Raw genomic sequence first — 20,861 nt, 5'->3', positions numbered from 1 at the left:
ATTTATAAACATATTTCTTCGTATTTGACATAAAATTTTATGCTTATTTTACGGACAAAACAAAACTATCGTTAATCAAAATTCTACATTAGTGACAAATTTTAAAATTTTCACTTAGTAAAAAATTTACCAACATATTTTATCATAAAATGGTCAAAGATCAAAGCAAGAAATTTAACGTCATCTTACTAAAAAAAATCATCAATAATAATAATTCAATATTATTGATGAATTTTATTAACATATTTTATCCACAGATATTGTATCACAACTATTTTTGTGCACATCTCAATTCTACGTGGTGAAACTATCAAAGCAAAATAATTATTCCTTCATCAATTTAATAAAATTAATATTTTAGTGACAAAATTAAGATAGTTTAATAATTTTATTTCAATGTGTGACTCTTAATTAATTAGTGACGATAGAAAGTAGATAGGTAAAGATAATAGTTATAGGCAAGAAAAGAAGGTGTGGTTGGCACGAAAAGGTAACGATCGAAAAGAAGTGATTGGACAATTATTATTAACTCTTGTGGCTATGTCGTGATAGGTCTATTTCGGAAGAAATTGATATGCTCAAGTCTGATTGAAACGAGTATTATGGTAAAGGATTTAATTGAGAGAATAGAGAATTTAAAGGGACACAAAGAGATAAGGTAGAAAGCAACATCTAATGATCATACAAAATACATTTAATGAAATATTGAATTACATAAGTTTTAATTCCAATCAAATAACACCTGAACGTGTATTTATTTTCCATATAAACTCGTTCTCAATAGAACTAAGGTAAAGTAGTAAACCATTAAGGAGGTGTTCCTTGAAGACTGAAACCTTCTTAAACCAACATACTGATTTATTGGATTACTATAAATTAAAGAAAATTATCATAAAGCAAGGACTTGACTTGCTCCTCCAGTCCTGGAAGAGACTGTCTGTCATCGTAACTATACATCAATGGCACCATCCTTGCCAGATTCAGTGAAGCCTTAGTGAATGTTGAATGGAAATGTTTATGAAACAAGCACTCTTGGTTCAGGCTCTTCCATGCATCACTCATCTTACTCATCACTCTTTCTCTTGCTACTTCTCTCGTGTACTCTGGCTTTTCCATCATCAGACAATTCACGTACGATCCATCATTGCCTTTTTGATTCTCATCCTTTACAACAATACCAGTGGTATCACTAATTCATAATATGATATAATACCACAATAACCTCTATGTTAACTCTATCAACACATAAAATCTGTTTACCTGTGCATTTCCCAAGTCATCCCAGAGTCGGAGAATTGTTGCCGGGGAAGAAATGATGTCAGGGTTTCCGTCTATGATCTCAACATTTTCCTCGGTTAATCCCTCACCCAAAAGAAAGAAAGTGTGAACCATCACAATGTGCACTCCAGAGCTTACTATCCCATTCTCTAAGTATTCTTCAGCACTGGGCAACTTCCCAGACCCAAACCATTTTGCTTCAACTAGGAAGGCTTTGCACAATCTCTTCCACTGCACAAAAATCACCATCTCTTTTACATTCCATATGAATATCAAGATGTAAAGGTTCAATTCTCATAAAATTCTCAATATATAGATATAAACCAAATTTCTTGCACATGCGTGACCAAAAATCTCCATCGTCTATTTTCTGTGTAAATGCTTATAAGTTCGAGGAAAAAAAGCTCACATAAATCTTTTTCAACTAAGTCTTTACTGTTGAATATAAAAATAATCCATATGTGGGTATTCTTTTACCGCATTTTGTAGTGAGTGTATGGGATTCCAGCCGTGCTTCTGATAGACCTTGGAGCTGATTTCGTTTGTGAGATTATAGAGGACACTGAAACACGTCTTCATGTAATCTGGAAGTTGTTCAACGGCTGTAATATCCCATCTGCATTGTTTTTTATTAATCTTTGTCTGTAATTTGATCTGTGAAAACTTTTATAGTGAATAAGTTGTTTCATTTACCCACCTGCAAACAGCTTCTGTGAACAGAGTTAACTCATCCAGAGTCCCATAAACATCGAAAATGTCATCTATTATGTATATCAAAGATATTGGTTTTGTGAGCTCAATCCTTTCCTCGGAGAAACTACGATCCGAGAAGCATGCCAAAGACCAAATGTACCATTTAAGGGGTTGGTTTCTCGCATACACTAACTCGTTGGCTAAACCAAGCTCGGTCCACCATCTGCAAAAATGATTGAACTGTAAGGACTGATCATCATAACAAGATAGCTTAGTTCAATAATTGAATTAAACATCCATCATACTTCGTAATTTGACCAATCTCACGATGGTACGAGAACTGTAGCAAACTGAAATCCATTTTTGCAATCTCTCGAAAGGAACTTAGCCATAGATTCTTGTCATGGAAATCACCCAAGAACTTTCTAGCGGTAAACAAGGGCAAGCTTTTGTGAAAAGGGTGTTCTAAGGTTCTCTTTACAAACTGATCTCCGTGACTGTCGATGCAATCTACCTTTTCCTTTAGGACCTTGCCACTAAATATTTCTGCTTCAGCAAGTATATCTTCCCCTGCTACGGCTAACTGTGAAGCTTCATATATGTCTACCATCCCCTTTATATTTTCACTAAGTTCTGGCCTGATTTCTCTCTCCTTGTTGGTCAACTTTTCAAACACCTCTGTGAAGTTTCCAATAAACAAACATTTTAGCCTTCAAATAATACCAAAAGGGAAGCAACCATGTTTGCTTCAGCAGCATGGAAGAGAAAGAAGAAAATAAATAAATGAATGAATAAAAACTGTGCCCTTGGTTTTGCAGGATTAGAAAATTTTCTCATTTATTAGTCTGAGTGTGTTAGTTTCAAAATCTTTAGGACTCAGAAAAATTTTGTTTAAAGGTATAATAAAATGACATATTTTTACATTTATTTAGCATATAATATAAAAATAAAATAGTTATAAAGAAATATTTTTTTTTATTTTTTTAGAAAGAAGAAACTAAAAAAATAAAAAAATAAATGTAAGTGTAGTTAGGAATGTTTATCAAACTATGATGATTGTTTCTTTAAATATCAGTACATAGGTAATAATTTCTTGGCGGACGTGTATGTGGGTTTTAGCATATAAGTGTAAGTGGAGTATAGGAATGAGTGGATGAACATGCAGACAGGTGGAAATATAAAGGTAAGTGGAACCAACCTGCGGGCTCAAAGTAACCATGTTGTCTGAATAGCCTGAATCGAAGTGCAATCTCATGAATATGGTTACCATAACCACTCCCAACACTACTGTACTTCGCATATTGCTTCTCTAGGAATGTTTCAATTTCGTCTTGGAAGTGGTAATCAATATTTAAGCGCTGCATTACATCAATCATGCACAAACCTTCGAATGAGCTTTCATCCACAGTTTTCCAAACTTCATTCTTCACCACCTCCACTTTCTCCGAGAGATTCGTGCTCAGATTTCCCTGCCATGGAAACGACATAATCACTTCAACCCTTCATGCATGGAATATATATGATTGTGTTTTTTTTTTTTGTGTGTGTGTGTGATCGATCTGGTTATCATTTTCAGGTTCGACGAAGAAGATTAAAAATAATCTAATTAAAAATAATCTAAAGTTTGATCTACGTACCGTTTTATATAGTTGTGTGTTAGAGCTTTCCTCTTGAACAAAGTTCCATTTGTTGGCTAAGTGAAGAGCATCAGGTTTGGCAGGGTTGTGATATCCAGAAAGTTGAGAGTTTGGTGCAACAATTTGAGGTTTGGAAGAAAAAATGCAGGACTCGAAATGCAGTGCCATGACCAAAAAACATAGATAGATAGAGAGACACTTGTGAGATGTATCACTATAATTTGGTACATTTATAGTGTGAGGAGTGAAGATGTTAATCAGTGCGTTTCCATACTTTACGGTAATATGATATAATGTACAGTGTGTTATTTGGAAATTCACTGTAGAGTTTATGTGAAGGGGCCATGGCTATAGAGAGATACAAACAACAGAACTAATGAAGCTGGGCCATATTTTCCGACTTTTATTGGAGGATGGGACCACTCAAATTCAAAACGTGTTTGAAGGTGCACGTTATTAAGCTTTTTTAAAACGATAACTATAATATAACCTATTCAAGCATTCCTGAATAATCAATATCATTTTTAATCATAATGAAACAAAAGATTCTCTTTCTATCCCAAGATGGAAAAGCTAATTTGTTTATTTTTTGCATGATAACCGTGATAAACAGGGAAAAACCCTCTATAAGACAAAAGTGTACATGTTCTATACTGTTTGAGAATGTTTGTAACAGCCCTATTTTCATTTTATTAGCAAATTGGACATTTATATATATATATATATATATATATATATATATATATAAAGATTATTATATTTTATTAGCTAATAACTAATTGTGGTTAAAGACATATATAACGATTATAAATAATATTTTAAATTATTGAGAGACTAAATTAAAATATTGAAATTTAAGAAAATGTAATTAAAATTATTCATGTTTTCTTTCTTTTATTTCCATAAGAAGAGAAACCTAAGATGATTTATAGGTAGAATATCAAATACAAGTTTATGTTATTCTCAATTATCAATTCAGATACACTTTCCTTTTTCTGTTTCAAAAAAAATTTAAAAATTACTCAATTAAAAAAATTTTATTAGTCATTAATTATTTATCAATGCATAATTTATCACACCTAAAACTTCCACTACTCACGCACGTCACGCATTATGTCCCACGCCCCACTCATCATCACTCTCAGCTAAAGTAGCACACATTACTATCTTCAACTTAAGATTTCAGCCTACTATGTTCACATTATAATTAAAAATGAAACACATGGGATGAATGGTTCATAATTTTTTTGGAATGAATCACTTTACCGTATGTTATTTTCGACATTCCACGTCCAATCTAGATACGACGTCTTATTGAGAGACGTCAATTTTGACGTTGGATCCCCTTCTCCGAACATCAATTTGATGTCGGACTCCTCCTAATCGACATCCATTTCTTTTTCTTAAGAAATTACAATATTACCACACCTGAAATACAGAAAAACGATTCCAGCACATCAACAAATTGCATATACTATGAGCTTCAAACAATGCAAAATGATCACTCAACCGTCAAGATCTGTGAACTCGTGCACAAAATTGTATCATAAGCCAAAATTAATTGATGCAAATAAAATTTAATCGGTGCAAACTAAAGTTAATCAGTGCACACTAAAGTTAATCGGTGCAAAATAAATTAACTCGAAGAAAATCAATCAAACATACCTTGTAGCAGCAATTCTGAACACGAACGAAACAAAAACCCAAACAAAAACACGAAAGAAAGTGAGGCTCGCATTCTGAGTTTTTGGAGTTTAAAAGGGCATTTAAGGTCAGCCCCCTCCATCACCGATGTCTAATTGCTAAAAAATCCATTTTGACATTACTTTGGGGTATTTTTGCAGCTTATTGACGTTCGGGGAAGGAAATCCGACGTTTATTGTGTATTGACGTTATGTGCGACATTTAATGTTTGAAAAAGTGACCTTTCAAATCTGATTTTGCAGAGAATTTGACGTCTAAAGGTAATAAAATAGTGATTTTTCGATTCTGTATACAGACCATTTGACGTTTGACCCTTGGAAGAGCCGACATCTAATATTATAGTCTTTGTATAAAATAATAGATTTCATTATAACCTAGAGATAGAAAGAAAGGAACATTTAAAATATTTTTAAACTTAAATATTTGATTTTCTTTTAGGCTTAAATGCTTACTTCGTCTCCATGTTAAGGGGTGAATTTCTGTTTAGTACCAGGTTTTAAAAATGCTTCTATTTTATCCCAAAGTAGTATAAATTGTATCAATTAGATCCCTTCCGTTAAATTCACATAAACGGAGTTAACTCCAGCTGACGAATCTGCATTTTTTCTTCTCTCTCCTCTGCATTCCTGCAATGTTCCACCTTTTTCTGTTCTTCTTCCTCACTTTTTCTGTTCTCCTCTCCACTCACAAACCCATCTCCTACCCTCTGATTCACGCCAACAGCCACCTTCATCTCTCCCACCATCACCTCCCTGTTCACGTGCTACTCTGCGTACAGTGGCCATGCAACCATCGGCACCCCCGCCACCACCCATTCCAACACAAAGTTCCACCCGTAGCGACTCACAAACCCCCCCCTACCGATTCACGACTCAGCACGTCCACTTGCGGTATGGTATGCACTGTTCCTTAGTTTCTGTAGCTTTGGCGCTCAAACCCTCCTTCTGTCTCCTAACCCCACACTCACACGCGCACTCTCTCTCTCTTTCTTCTAATCTTGATCGGGGTTTATGAAAATCCTCACTTCTGCTTTTGATGACCTTGTTTTAAAGATTTTTATTTGGATTTGAGTATGCCTCATTTTCTGTTTGAGATAATCCAATTGATGAATCTGAATCTCTTGTATATTTTGACTTTTTTTATTGGGATTATTTTATCAATCCATACTTTATACTTCAGATTAGCATTTCATTTTTGCATTAGTGTGAAGTTATTTGATCTTTGCAATAAGGATTGATCATTGATCATTGACTGTTATTTACTATTTTCTAACTAATGACTGAATCTATCTGTTTCACAGGTTCGAGAGCACTTTGGTTTTGGACCTCTCTGTGCGTATTTATCTATAAATTACTTGGACTGTTTCCTCTCTGTTTATGAGTTACCAGTATGTCAATTATTTTATACAAAGAAAAGAAAATGTTCTTTTTATTTGATTTAGTCTTGAATGGCTTTTGATCGGATCTTTTTATTGAGAAGCAATGAGTTTGGACAATGAAATTGTTGGCTGTAGGTTTCATATCTTTGGCAGCCAAAATGGAAGAGACTGATGTTCCTACATCTCTTGATTTGTAGGTAAATGATTTCAATCTGATGATTTGGTTTATGAACTTATTAATTGCATTTTGATTCAGTTTATTTTGTAGATCCACTTGCTGATTTTCTGGGAGAGTTGAGTCCAAGAAATAATTGTTTTTCCAATCATGCACTAAGATAAATGTTTTTAATTCTACATGCATTGATCTTGTAATTTCTAATTAGGTGGGTGAATCTAAGTATATATTTAAAGCCAAAACAATTCAGAGAATGAAGCTTCTTCATCTGAACACATTGAAGTGGAGAATGCAGGCAATTACCCCATTTTCCTTCATTGACTATTTCCTTCAGAAGATCAATGATGATGAAGCTTCAATTGGAGCTTCAATTTTGCAATCCTCCGAGCTTATACTGAGTACTGTGAGAGGTACTTGTCTGTACTCCATCCTAACTCTCTGCAGCAATAATAAATAAATGCTAGTGAGGAAGTAGAGATGATAATTTGAGGAATGGGAATCCAATGCAGGAATTGACTTTATAGAGTTCAGACCTCAGAGATTGCAGCAGCAGTGGCAATATCTGTGGTGGGGGACGACTTGCGGCCCAGAGAATGAGAGAGAGAAAGGAGAAGAGAAGGAGGAAGGCGAAGATGAATGTCGAGAAATAGCAGCGACGAGGGAAGCCGTGTTGGGCATTATCGTGGGCGTCAAGGAGACCCTCTTCCTCGATGGCGTGGAAGTGGTCCTTCTAGGGCCTGCATGGGCCCTTGCGGTTGGTGGAGCTGCTCTTGCGGGAGCCGGAAAAGCGGGTGGAGGCAAACTCACGGGAAGGGCTTTGGACGTAGTATACGAGCCGGTGGGGAGAGCGGACGGTGAGGACTGGGAGAGACTGCTAACCTCAGAGTCTGTCTTGGTCAGTATTGGCACGTTGTTGTTAGGTTTCATGTTTCTCTCTCTCTTGTTTGTGTTGAATTTGATGTGAGGAAGAAGAGAGAGAGAGAGAGAAAAAGCTGGAACATTGCAGAAAATGCAGAGGAGAGAGAAGAAAAAGTGCAGATTCGTCAGTTGGAGTTAACTCCGTTTATGTGAATTTAACGGAAGGGATCTAATTGATACAATTTATACTACTTTGGGATAAAATATAAGCATTTTTAAAATCGGATACTAAACAGAAATCCACCCTTTAACATGGGGACGAAGTAAGCATTTAAGCCTTTCTTTTATAAGGTTTTAAAAATATTTTTTAATTTCATAAGCTTTGTTTTATTGTTGTTTTCAAAATTAACTATTGTTTTAGTTGTTATGAAATTTTATTTATATGTAATTTCATAATATTTTACATAATCATTTTACTATTATCTAACTGTTATTTATATTTCTAAATATTTGACAACGAATACATTCTTTCAATATTGATAAATTGATAATATTAAGTTCTTATTTTTATTTTTTATAAAATTTAATTATTTAATATTGAAACACTAGTGTGAGTGTTATTCAGTGAGATGTGGATAAGACGTATATCTTTTATATTTTAGATAAGATTTTAGATATGAGATGATGATAAGTATAAATTTTTACTTCATTTATGAATATAGATATTGATTTTTATTTTAGGAGTGATAATATGATAATAATGTTCCCACTTCATCCTAATTGCCATTTTCGATTAAGGTAAATTGAAACCTTTTTTCTGTTTTCAGATTGAGTGAAAATATATTATTGGTGTGTACTGACGAGACTTATCTTTTGTTTGCTTAAATGTGTTTTTTAATTTAGCTTTTATTAATTATTTAACATTAAAAAAATTATTCACAAGCAAGAGCTTGAATGGTGGATGGTGTGTTCCACAGTATTAGGTCACATCGAGTATTGATATTATTGAGTGAAGGACAATTGGAGATTTGACATGTGAGCTACGTTCTTCACGTTTAGATAAAATCAAGAAGCACATGTGTCAATTTGACTAAGCTAGCTCACATAACTTAGTGAAAAATCTATAAGAAGTCCATGTAAAAAAGAGTGACACCCATGCTCTGTTGTTCGTTGAATGAAGTGAAGAAGAAGATGGATGTGAGGAAGAGAGAAGAAGATGAGAGTAAATTTGACTTTTCATTTTAATTATGGAGGTGCAGGAAGAAAGTACTGAAATACATTGACAAATAACAGTAATACATAACAACAACAAAAATAATAGTAACAATTTAGATAAAGAAAATATCTTAGATCAACAACTCGAGTTAATATAATCCGAAAAGTAATAATCAAAAATAGACATGTCCCAGTCAAAATCAAGTTGAAGAACTAAATATAAAGAGAAGATACATAATTTGATAATACAAAAAAATTAAATTTTTACTTTTTTAAAGTAAAACTTGAAATTCTCAAATATTTTCTTTTTAAAAAAAATGAAACCGGAGATTTTCTAACTTTTAGTAATTCAATTATTCTCGTAAAATTATAAAGTTTCAATTTTGTTACCCCAACAACATATAAATAAACATTTTAGTTTTTTATAAAAAATTAATTATCCTTGTAAGTTACCTGTTTAGTCACACTATTAGGGTCATCTTTTGTATGGTTGATCAGAATTCGGGTACCTTTCCTTTTATTTTTCTTTCCCTTAATGCTAATTTAAACGCCCATGGTTAAAACCTTAATCGAGGTAATTAGTAATATATAAAGGCCAGTCAAAAACTTCAATGGTGCTAAAAATGAAACTGTACCAGCAGGACCGGGCGATGTACGGACAACCACAGGCCGCCCGCCCCCCAGGTCACGAACAAGACCGAGCGTTCGTTCAAAGCCACCTGCCCCCCAAGTCACAAACAAGACCGAGCGTTCGTCCAAGGTCGCACCCCTTCCCTAGTCACAATGAAGACCGTACGTCCACTGCCGAGCGCCAAGAACGAGCGTCAAAGTTATCGCTGCCCGGTCGCTCAATAGACCGGGCGACCCTCCAAGGTACGCAAAAGGACCGAGCGTCCAGTGTGACCGGTCAGCAAAGTCAGATGGCCGCACGCACAAGTTGACATCCCTGGCCGATCATCCTTCCAACCGTTCGTACTTGGGTCGTTATCAGACCCACTAAAGGTAAACGGGGCCTTCATCAGGCCCATTAATGGCAAAAGCCCATTACGATCATTATAAATAAAGGTCTCAGGTATGAGTTCTAGAGAACTTTTCCTTACGATGCATCCATGCATCACAAACTGCTCTGTCATATTACTGACTTGAGCGTCGGAGTGCCTTTAGCAGGTACCCGGCCCTCCGGCTTGGAGCATGGAGCAGCGCCTGGAGTAGGAGGACGTCCGCCCGGCTTGGAGAATGGAGCAGCGTCTGGAGTAGGAGGGCGTCCGTCCATCGTTGTACCGTGTGGAGCAGCGTTCTTCCATCTTTGTACCGTCCGCCAGTTCAGCTTGCTTCGGTTCGTGGGATTCAGCAGTGTCCGCCCGGTCCATGCATCTTCGTCGTCCGCCCGCCTGTCTTCGAAAAGTAAGTTTGTATGTTTTAACAGGGTCCTCACCGACTCAGTCGAAACATTTGGCGCCCACCGTGGGGCCGAGTGGGTATTACCCATTGTAAACACAAGGAACCAGTGAGGGGCACCTCAGAAGAACGTCAACTCCCGGCCCTTCAGCCCTTTGCACTCGGCTTCATAAACATTATGCAAATCTCGGTCGCCCGGCCTGATTTCCTGGCCGTTCGTCCTCAAAACGGTCGTCCAGTCCCGAGCGGTTGGCCATCCGGCCTCGTACTCTCGGCCATTCGGCCTTGGTAAGTTTTCGGTCGTCCGGTTACAGTTCTCTGTCGTCCGGTTACAGTTTATATGTTTTAACAGGGTCCTCACCGACTCAGTCGAAACATTTGGCGCCCACCGTGGGGCCGAGTGGGTATTACCCATTGTAAACACAAGGAACCAGTGAGGGGCACCTCAGAAGAACGTCAACTCCCGACCCTTCAGCCCTTTGCACTCGGCTTCATAAACATTATGCAAATCTCGGTCGCCCGACCTGATTTCCTGGCTGTTCGTCCTCAGAACGGTCGTCCAGTCCCGAGCGGTTGGCCATCCGGCCTCGTACTCTCGGCCATTCGGCCTTGGTAAGTTTTCGGCCGTCCGGTTACAGTTCTCTGTCGTCCGGTTACAGTTCTCTGTCGTCCGGCCTCAGCTCTCGGCCGTCTGGCATCACCTTAACCAAATTTGGGATCACCCGGCCATTTGGCCTCCAAGGTACATTATTTCTACCACTCGGCCATTCGGCCTTAGGTACTTAGCCAAATTTGGCATCCAGAATGTGGTCATCCGGCCTCAACTCCCGGCCGTTCCAACTCCACTCCCGGAGGTCAAGACTGAAAGTCTCGTCCATCATGGATCAAAGAGCGCTCGTCCATCCGCCCTCAGCGAGCGCTCGTCCGTCCTGCTTCAAAGATCGCTCGTCAATTAGGCTTCAAAGAGCGCTCGTCCATTCGGCCTCATCGACCGACCGTTTGGGCCAGCTTCCAATAGCGCTCGTCCTTACGGCTCAAAGAGCGCTCGTCCATCCGGCCTCACATAGCGTTTGGCCATCAGGCCTTAACTCTCGGCCGTCCGGCTACAGCATGCGCTCGTCCATTCGGCCTCCCATTAATTTGGACATTCGACCTCACAAGTGCTCTCTGGGAACAACCATTCTCATCCGAGCATGTTGAACCCACCAGTCCACCTTACAAGGTATGAACACATACTTTCTTTAAAACTGGAAATACGATCATGTTTGCCTCGTAATACAGGTGACCTGCCATAATTACACAACTGCACAAAGCAAAAAGGAGCCAAGCATTGTCGTCCGCCCCATAAAGACCAAGTTGGTGAAAAAGAGTGTTCCACCGAGAGCAACTCTCAACTTGGTTGGGCTACGAACGAAGAGGCGTCCGCCCCATAAAGACCAAGTTGATGAAAAGAGTGTTCCGCCAAGAGCAACTCTCAACTTGGTTGGGCTACGAACGAAGAGGCGTCCGCCCCATAAAGACCAAGTTGGCGAAAAAGAGTGTTCCACCGAGAGCAACTCTCAACTTGGTCGGGCTACGAACGAAGAGGCGTCCGCCCCATAAAGATCAAGTTGGCGAAAAGGAGTGTTCCACCGAGAGCAATTCTCAACTTGGCCGGGCTGTATACGTAGAGTTCCACCGAGAACCAATGCCTTCCGCGCAAAGAAACCCAAACTGCCCGGACGTCCGAATAATCATCCGGCCGTTCGGCCTCCAAGGTACGCATTCGACCTTTACCGTTCGACCATTAGGCCTCAGATACTTAGCCAAATTGGCATGCAGCACCGGCCAATCCCGGCCATTCGACCTCAACTCACGGTCGTTCAGCATCCTGCACTTGGCCATCAGGCCTGAAGCTCTCGGCCGTTTGGCCTCGGCTGTCGGCTATCAAGCCTCCAGTCTCGGCCATCCGGCCTCAACCTTAGCCAGATTTGGCATTCGACCCTCGGTCGTCTGGCATCAACCGTCCGGCCATCCGGCCTCCAGGTACTTGTTCGACCCTTACCGCCCGGCCATTCGGTCTTAGGTACTTCGCCAAAATCTGGCATTCAACATTCAACCGTCCGACAAGTTGGCCTCCAAGGCCGTCCGGCATCAACCTTGATCGTTCAGGTACTTAGCCAAATCTGGCATTCAACATTCAACCGTCCGGCAAGTTGGCCTCCAAGGCCGTCCGGCATCAACCTTGATCGTTCAGGTACTTAGCCAAATCTGGCATTCAACATTCAACCGTCCGGCAAATTGGCCTCCAAGGCCGAACGTCCATCCTTTTAACCAAACAGGACTGACCGTCCAATGTGGGCATCCAAGCAAACGTCCAATAATAACCCCCTCGCATAATAAAATTACGCTCGGGCTCGGGGGACTTATGTACCAATAGGACCGGATGCCGTACGAAAAGACAACCAGAGCGTCCATCCAAGACCGTTCGCCCAGGTCAGAATCAAGGATCACGCGTTCGTCCATGCCGAGCGCCAAGACCGAGCGTTCAGCATGAGGGGCCATCTACAATACCCCTACGCATAATAAAATTATGCTCGGGCTCGGGGGACTTATGTACCAGCAGGATCGGGCGATGTACGGACAACCACAGGCCGCCCGCCCCCCAGGTCACGAACAAGACCGAGCGTTCGTTCAAAGCCACCCGCCCCCCAAGTCACAAACAAGACCGAGCGTTCGTCCAAGGTCGCACCCCTTCCCTAGTCACAATGAAGACCGTACGTCCACTGCCGAGCAACAAAGTTATCGCTGCCCGGTCGCTCAATAGACCGGGCGACCCTCCAAGGTACGCAAAAGGACCGAGCGTCCAGTGTGACCGGTCAGCAAAGTCAGATGGCCGCACGCACAAGTTGACATCCTTGGCCGATCATCCTTCCAACCATTCGTACTTGGGTTGTTATCAGACCCACTAAAGGTAAAAGGGGCCTTCATCAGGCCTATTAATGGTAAAAGCCCATTACGATCATTATAAATAAAGGTCTCAAGTATGAGTTCTAGAGAACTTTTCCTTACGATGCATCCATGCATCACAAACTGCTCTGTCATATTACTGACTTGAGCGTCGGAGTGCCTTTAGCAGGTACCCGGCCCCCCCGGCTTGGAGCACGGAGCAGCGCCTGGAGTAGGAGGACGTCCGCCCGGCTTGGAGCATGGAGCAGCGCCTGGAGTAGGAGGACGTTCGCCCGGCTTGGAGAATGGAGCAGCGTCTGGAGTAGGAGGGCGTCTGTCCATCGTTGTACCGTGTGGAGCAGTGTCCGTCCATCTTTGTACCGTCCGCCAGTTCAGCTTGCTTCGGTTCGTGGGATTCAACAGTGTCCGCCCGGTCCATGCATCTTCGCCGTCCGCCCGCCCGTCTTCGAAAAGTAAGTTTATATGTTTTGACAGGGTCCTCACCAACTCAGTCGAAACAGAAACTATACTGTGAAAAACATAGTTTACCCTTATTTTTTACTCTCTTTTTTTTTTCTTGAACTCCGTTATTTTTCCAACTATGGCATTTTCTCAGGTACACCATTAAAATATTTCCGGGTTTCATACTAGAGTTTATTTTAAGCAGAATACTTAAGTCGCTTCGCGTGCATTAAGCACTGCCCCCAAAGACGATCAGCGTACCATTCATAGATTGGAGTGAGGACCACCACTTTACCACAATGCATTCCCCTATCTAATTCTGTCTCTTGTTCCCAACACAACACATTTTGTCATTTTTATAAATGTAAAATCAAGACGTTTTTGGCTTGTAAAAAAAGTAACAATAAAAGTAGTATCACGCTTTTTATCATTTTCATAAATGTAAACTCAAAACAGCAAACATTTTCATTAAGAAATAGAGTTGGATACGGAACACAAATCCTCATTCCCAGATTGGATATATTCTTTCTGGATTACCAAGCTGTATCCAAAAATCACTACAGTTTGAATTGGTATACACAGTCATAGATCCCCACTAGTGCAACAGCGATGAAGCTATTTTAAAAGGAAAATGGATAAGAAAGATCTAGCCTATTGCCGAAAAACAGGGTCCATACAAATGGGAATAATGAGAGCAGCTCTTAGGTGAAAATGAAGGCAACGTTCCTGCAATATGTCGTGGGAATGGCCATTTATATAAACTTAAATGTAAACATATTATACAACACTGATTCATGTTTAGAAGCACAACTGAAAACTGTAACTAGCAAATGATCATGTATGCATTCTCCAATATTTATGAGCATAATAAAGCAAACATGCATGTGTAATTAGGGAAGGAGCAACCTCCTGGGCACCCTCTAGTCCTCCTTTAATGAAAGTTCACAAATTCAACTAACCTCAAAGTAACTACCAATTTGAACAAGGGAAGACTTCCCACCCTGAAGTTGCAGTATTTACTTCATTAACCAGAGGTTAATGAATTTAGCTTCTTTTCATACAATTTGGCACGTCGAAGAGCATCTAACGCTTCGGCTTGTTTTCCAGAACGTTTCAAATTAAGTGCCTTAACTTTTTCTTCTTTGATTCTTTCTTCTAGCTGAATTCTCTCTTGGTTAGAGTTTTCAACTTTAGCATTGGATTTCACAGTCTCTTGTCTTTCTGGGGCTTTTGATACAACGCCTACATCATCAAGTCCAACAGCTTTCAGAGCAGATAAGAGTTGAGGATCGAGAAAATCCTCAACCATGACATCATCTACGCCATCTAACTTAGAATCTTGAGCTGTCAACTCCTCCAACTGGGTTTCAATTGCCTTTGCCCGTTCAAACAAAGCTTCTGCTTCCTCTGTCCGGCCTTCCCTCCGTAGCTTTAGGGCCTGTCGTTTATGCCCCAGAGATTCCTGCTGCAATTTGAATCGTTCGCGACTACTCAATGGTTTTGAACTAACATTTGACGATTCCTGTTTCTTTTCTACAACATTTGACGATTCCTGTTTCTTTTCTACAACATTTGACGCCTGGGAAACATTGCTCACAGAGGCAGTATCTTGCTGCATACTTCCATCTTCCAATCGCTTCTCTAGCAGCTTGGCTTGCCAGAGTTCCTCCTTAGCTTCTGATAGTTTCCCCTCCCTTTTCAAAGAAACTGCCTTCCTTTTATGAGCCAAAACTTCCTGACGCAAGGTAAGGTGGTGCTGAGAAGCATAATCCATTACAGAATTTGACTTGTTTATGTTTGGCTTTTCAATTACATCAGTATGCTGGCTAAAATTCTTTGAAGAGTCCAAGTGAATAGCGGACCCAGCTTGAGATGAATTAGCTGAAGCAAGTTCTTTATGTTTTTGAGTCAATATTTCAGAACTGTTACTACCGTCACCAGTACCTAATTCTAGCACATCCATAGAGTGGCCAGCTGAGGAGCTATGACCTTGGTTTTTTTCTGCTTTCATCTTTTTTGAAAGATTTTCACTTGAAGTACTCTCCTCGGCAGGCAATGGATGCTTACCATCTGCAAAGTGAGAAGTTGCAGGAAGTAAATTATCAGACTTCCTTAAGATGGGAACATTTGACTCATTGTTGATTCTTTCTAAACCAAATGTTGATTCAGAACTATTCTTACTTGACCAAACCACAGATGAGGCTGAAGCATTATCAACTTCTGTAGCAACTCCCAAATTTCCATGCTTTTCCTGAAAATCAGGCAATTCAGAAGGAAGAGACTGTTTATCCTTAGAAACATTAAGTGACAAGTCCTTGTTCTGGTTCCCAAAATCTTCTAGTTGGGCTTCCAAAGTTTTGGCCTGCCTTAAAATTTCATCAGCCTCTTCTATCTCTCCCTTGCGCCTAAATGCAAGTGCCTTCCTTTTCAATACTAAAAGTTCTCTTTGAATCTCTCCCTTATTTCTTGAAGCTGTAGCAGGAATGCTTGAAGACAAATCAGGCACAGATAGATCCATAGTATGAGTAGACCTACCAGTAGCTTCCTTAACTGGCTCTGCTTTTACGGTCACAGGTTCAGATTCATCATCCTTCCACCCTAGATTAGTAAGAATTGAATTCAATGTCGGATCATGCATATCCTCTTCTGAAACAACCACATCACTTTCTTCATCAACTGGAGGATTGAAAAGTTTATCTTCCATCACAGTGGCCACAACCTGTGCTTTATTCTTTGCAGCTTCCATCTCAACCATCTGTGCTTCTAATGATTTGGCCGTTTTAAGAACTTCTTCTGCATCCTCAACTTTCCCTTCACGCCTAAGAGCAAGGGCCTTTCTCTTTAAACCCAAGAGTTCCCTCTGAATTTCAACTTTACCTCTTGGAGCTTGAACTGAGATATTTGTAGAATGCTTATTTAGAGAAGTATCATTTACAGGAACAAAATGATTATCATCTTTCTTCGAAGGCTTGCTTGGAGAGTTAGAAAGTTCCTTATTGTCGTCATTCCAACCCATGTCCCTAAGGAGTGAAAGATATGTGGGATCAGACATATCTTGATCTGTCACATCATCTTCACCGCCTTCCTCATGTGGAAGATTTACACTAAAATCATCATGCTTATGTACTGTAACCGGAACATTATTAGCAGTATTTGTATGTGATGTTTTGAGGCTTGATGCCTTATCCATCTCCATCAGCTGACGTTCAAGTGCAGCACCCTTCTGCATTTCTTCTTCTGCTTCATTCATTTTCCCTTCCCTTCTTAGTGTAAGAGCCTTCTTTTTCAAACTCAAAAGCTCTCTCTGAATCATCAATCTACTTTTTGGGGCCACAGTGGAAGAAACATTATTAGTGGCACTTGTAATTCTCACATCCAGTTTAATGGAGTCTGATCCATTACCAGCAATTTCCAAATGCTCGCCTTTCCTTAAGGATGTGGATTTTTGAGACATATTATTATAGTCTTCGGGTTCATATCTGTTAAGGTCCCTTTCTAATAACTTTGCCTTTTTCAGGAATGTCATTGCTTCTTCAGCATTGCCTGCTCGCTTTTGATTAAGCGCCTCTCTTTTAAGAGACTGAATTTCATTAAGCAATGCATCTTTGTTAAAGGTTTGAGACTTGGAAGATGTATTTTGAGGTTCGGTCCAGCCTAATGATTCCAAAGCGCCAGCTATTTCAGGGTCCATCATATCCTCATCAGTCACTTCAAAATTACCGTCAAGGTCATCAGAAGTGGCCAAAAGGCGTTCAAAATCAAAACCATGTCCATGATCATGCAGATTTGGTAATTCTTTATCATCATCCATGCCTTGAATTAATGCTGATAGCTCATCATCAGAATCTTCAGCCCCAGCAAGGAGTTCCTGTTCTTCAAGTTCCTTTTCTAAAAGTTTAGCTCTTTTTAGTTCCTCTTTGGCTTCTGGAAGCTTACCCTCGCGCTTCAGCAGCAGAGCATTTTTTTTCAGAGCAACAACTTGGGACTTGTCAATCCTGCTAACCTTTTGTTCACCAGATTTTGTAAAGATTTCTCCAATTATTGATGAGAGTTCACCCTCCAAACTCAAGTTTGCTGACTTTTTGTCTTCATTACGTAGATCCATATCAGACCATCCCAGTTCTCTAAGTTCAGAAGCAAGATCATCCTTTTCTTTGCCAACATAAGAAAGTGACTTTGTTTTTCTGTCAGACTCTACAGGATTTCCTTTGTTATGTAAGTCAGACAAGTTTCCCGATGGTAAACTCTTCTTCCGAGTCTTCCTTAAATGAATTTCTAAAGCATCAGCCTGCCTCTCAAGCTCCTTCCCTCTCTTAAAAGCTTTCATCGCCTCCCCAGATTTCCCCTCTCCTTTAAGAATTCTATGCTGCTTTTTTTCTTCCAAAGCTTGCTTACGTAACTCTTCAGGAGTGGTGGATCCCAAATCAATACCCAAAAGATTAGGTTTATCATTCGAGACCATGTTTTGTATCTCTCCATCATAATTGGATGTGCTTGAAGAAGATGCAATACCAACTGATTTTTGTCTGCTAGCTACTTTGTCACTGGTTTGACCAAGAATTTGATTCAAAACTTCATCTTCATCATTAGGAACTGATTTCAAGCTCCCTGGATAAATTGAAATGAACATTCAAAAAGTATGGAACTGTGAAATAATAACAAAAGTGAAATAAAGGAGGTCTAATTTAACGTAAAATAGCCTAATCCCGTGTATCAAATATTTATTAGTGGAAATACCTATTATGAAAAAAGAAAGAAATAATAGAATTTTAGACTCAAGGAATTTGCAACAAAACAAATAGATAGAATCGAAATTCTAATCTAAAAAAGGATTGGAAATTTCTACGGGCATTTCAAGATTTTTTTTAGGAATATAAAAAAATGCATTTCATTTCTATCATTATTATGATATTACATATTTAAATTCAATTGGATAAAAAAAAATCCATTGTCAAGAAAAGAGATATTTTGAAGTGAAGTATTTTGGGGAGAATTGGGGAGAATATGATTAGAGTATGTAACACAGCTTGAAAGCCATATGAAGAAAAATAAATAAAAATACCTCTCCCAGGTCTTCGTCCATGTCGCAATTCAAACCGTGCTGCCTCTTCTAGCTTCTTACAAGGTTCACAGATACGAACAGGTGAATCACCTTGTCCACGTAAAACCATTCTTTGCTGAGTACAACTGCCGCAAAAGATCCCCCCACACCTCCTGCAGTGATGCTGAAACGTAAAAGAAAATTGCAAGCAATGTAAATAAATAAATTTTGGACAAAGAATTCAGTTTGAGTTCAAGCAGATTCATAAGCAAATATGGAACATCGTCTCGCACAAAATTATGAAATGAGGTAGAGTAGCCCATTTTTCATTTATTGTAACCAAGATTCCATGAATCTTCAAACTACAGTTTGTTAAAAGGATTCAACCGGGGACGCTTCCTACACTGTGAATTATCCTCTCTTAGACAAGTTACAGATGCAATGCACAAAGGAAAGAGAATTCAAAACCTATCACATGAATGAGTTTAGGAAGCAAAGACTAGCATATACATTACTAGGAGGAAAATGAGTAGCCCCTATGAAACATGGTTTCACAGAACAAAGAGATTTTGTACCCAATATTTCTAGTAATCACAGCAATTCAATCCAATTAACACTGATTAAGAAAATCAATCACCCTAACCAGATTATCCCAAACAGATCAACGACATACTGGACTGAGTTAATCACTTTTCATAAACGAATGTACTAACTCAACGAAATTAATTATCGGCACAATTCAAGAATAAACACACACAAATATCGACACATTGAAGCCAAAAACCAACTAGCACAACGAATAATGAAAATTTAACGACTTTAAGATTTCCTGAGATACCCAAATAAATCACGAGCTTCTCTCTAACTGCAAAAAGTTTCTGTGTTTACTAGGACGTCCCCCTCCCCGAAAAAAAAATTAATCGAAATGAAAAATGATAATCGAAATCAACCTTGCGATTGATGAAGGTGAACTGAGAGGAACATCCCTGGCAGTGTGAAGCGTCAACCACCCAAGTATTCCCTCGGAGAGAAGGCTTTGGTGGCAACCCAATCTTCTCCAACATGTCGTTCCTCTTGAAGTCTTCTTAAGATCGAATGGCCCCGAAATGACAAAAGATAATGGAGAAACAGAAAACCGTGTTTGATCAGTGAGAGTCTTACGACGGAAAAGGAAAGAAAAACAACGATGGATCGGAGAACGAGTTCACACGGAGTTGCTCCTATTGTGAAGTACGTCGTCGCATCGCATTTGCCTTGCTTTTTCGTTTCTTTTAATTATAAAAAATTAAAACACATAATTTGTTTCATCAATCCAACGTGATCAGGGCAGTTACTTACTACACCTCCCCTTTCTTTTCCTTCACCCCCATACGCTGTAATATTCTATTTTACCCTTTATTAAAAAATATTAAAACCTTAAAACCCTAATTTCATACTCTCCTCCCTTGTAAGAAAAAAGAACTTATGGAATGAATGTTTCCAAAGATATTTTCGGATCATGAAATATTTTCCAGAACATCTATTCTAAAGTATAAATTTTTTTAATATTTCAATATCAAATCCAAAAAAACTTTCCAAGAAAGTGTGTTTTGAAAATTTCTTTTAAGTTTGGAATGGGTATGGGTGTTTCGAAATGTATTTTTGAATCTAGAATGGAAATACGGGTGTTGCTCCCTCCACCACCACACCTTTCTCCCTCCACCTCCTTTTTACTATTTTGTCCTTTAGTAAAATTTTATTTTTAGGGTTATTATTTTTTAATTTTACTCATTCACAACCAATTTCATTAATAACCTATTCTAGTCTCGTGCATGAGTAAAATATTTTTCTTTCATTTTTAATATTATATTTCTTCCTCTCTTTCTTTCGTCGTTGTGAGATACTACAAGTTGCAAAGGTTGGTGCTGGTGGAAAGAATTATCAAATAGTCTCCCTCTCGTGGTGCAGTGCGTGGAGTGTTGTAGTGCGTGGAGTGCTACAGTGCGTGGAGTGCTTCCTCGTATTCGAATAAACCTTGAAATAAAACCCTAAAATAAAAAACGTAACCTTTAAACGAAGGTGACATTCTTCAACGGATGTCAACATCCTTCAACG

The 20,861-nt window shown here is 39.3% G+C and overlaps 2 protein-coding genes across 3 annotated transcripts; both read right to left on the bottom strand.

The window, feature by feature from the left end:
• Positions 1–673: 673 nt before the first annotated feature.
• LOC108338184 ((3S,6E)-nerolidol synthase 1) lies at positions 674–3,832 on the bottom strand. The gene is made up of 7 exons (XM_017574934.2): positions 3,609–3,832; positions 3,170–3,440; positions 2,277–2,649; positions 1,976–2,194; positions 1,756–1,894; positions 1,261–1,509; positions 674–1,164 (listed from the first exon to the last, which is right to left on the bottom strand). The coding sequence occupies exons 1-7, from the start codon at positions 3,774–3,776 to the stop codon at positions 877–879; spliced, it is 1,707 nt and encodes a 568-aa protein (XP_017430423.1). The 5' UTR covers positions 3,777–3,832; the 3' UTR covers positions 674–876.
• Positions 3,833–14,452: 10,620 nt separating this feature from the next.
• LOC108346491 (uncharacterized) lies at positions 14,453–20,039 on the bottom strand. 2 transcript variants are annotated; one of them, XM_052876845.1, is made up of 4 exons: positions 19,718–20,039; positions 18,789–18,951; positions 15,908–18,334; positions 14,453–15,796 (listed from the first exon to the last, which is right to left on the bottom strand). In XM_052876845.1, the coding sequence occupies exons 1-4, from the start codon at positions 19,829–19,831 to the stop codon at positions 14,751–14,753; spliced, it is 3,750 nt and encodes a 1,249-aa protein (XP_052732805.1). In that variant the 5' UTR covers positions 19,832–20,039; the 3' UTR covers positions 14,453–14,750. The 2 variants fall into 2 exon arrangements, with proteins under 2 accessions (XP_052732805.1, XP_017441061.2); XM_017585572.2 differs by having other exon boundaries at positions 14,453–18,334; positions 19,718–20,025.
• Between the last annotated feature and the right edge of the window lie 822 nt (positions 20,040–20,861).

This window comes from Vigna angularis, chromosome 1, assembly GCF_016808095.1.
Source record: "Vigna angularis cultivar LongXiaoDou No.4 chromosome 1, ASM1680809v1, whole genome shotgun sequence".
Taxonomy (NCBI): domain Eukaryota; kingdom Viridiplantae; phylum Streptophyta; class Magnoliopsida; order Fabales; family Fabaceae; genus Vigna; species Vigna angularis.
This window is presented reverse-complemented; position numbering and strand designations above follow the sequence as displayed.

Excerpts from the sequence above, each read along its gene's own strand:
- LOC108346491 (XM_017585572.2), bottom strand. The coding sequence starts at position 19,831 with ATGTTGGAGAAGATTGGGTTGCCACCAAAGCCTTCTCTCCGAGGGAAT. Across the intron at positions 18,952-19,717 it reads TCACCTTCATCAATCGCAAG|CATCACTGCAGGAGGTGTGG; the intron begins GTTGATTTCGAT and ends TTTACGTTTCAG. Across the intron at positions 18,335-18,788 it reads TGGACGAAGACCTGGGAGAG|GGAGCTTGAAATCAGTTCCT; the intron begins GTATTTTTATTT and ends CAATTTATCCAG.
- LOC108338184 (XM_017574934.2), bottom strand. The coding sequence starts at position 3,776 with ATGGCACTGCATTTCGAGTCCTGCATTTTTTCTTCCAAACCTCAAATT. Across the intron at positions 3,441-3,608 it reads ACACACAACTATATAAAACG|GGAAATCTGAGCACGAATCT; the intron begins GTACGTAGATCA and ends TTTCCATGGCAG. Across the intron at positions 1,510-1,755 it reads TACACTCACTACAAAATGCG|TGGAAGAGATTGTGCAAAGC; the intron begins GTAAAAGAATAC and ends ATTTTTGTGCAG.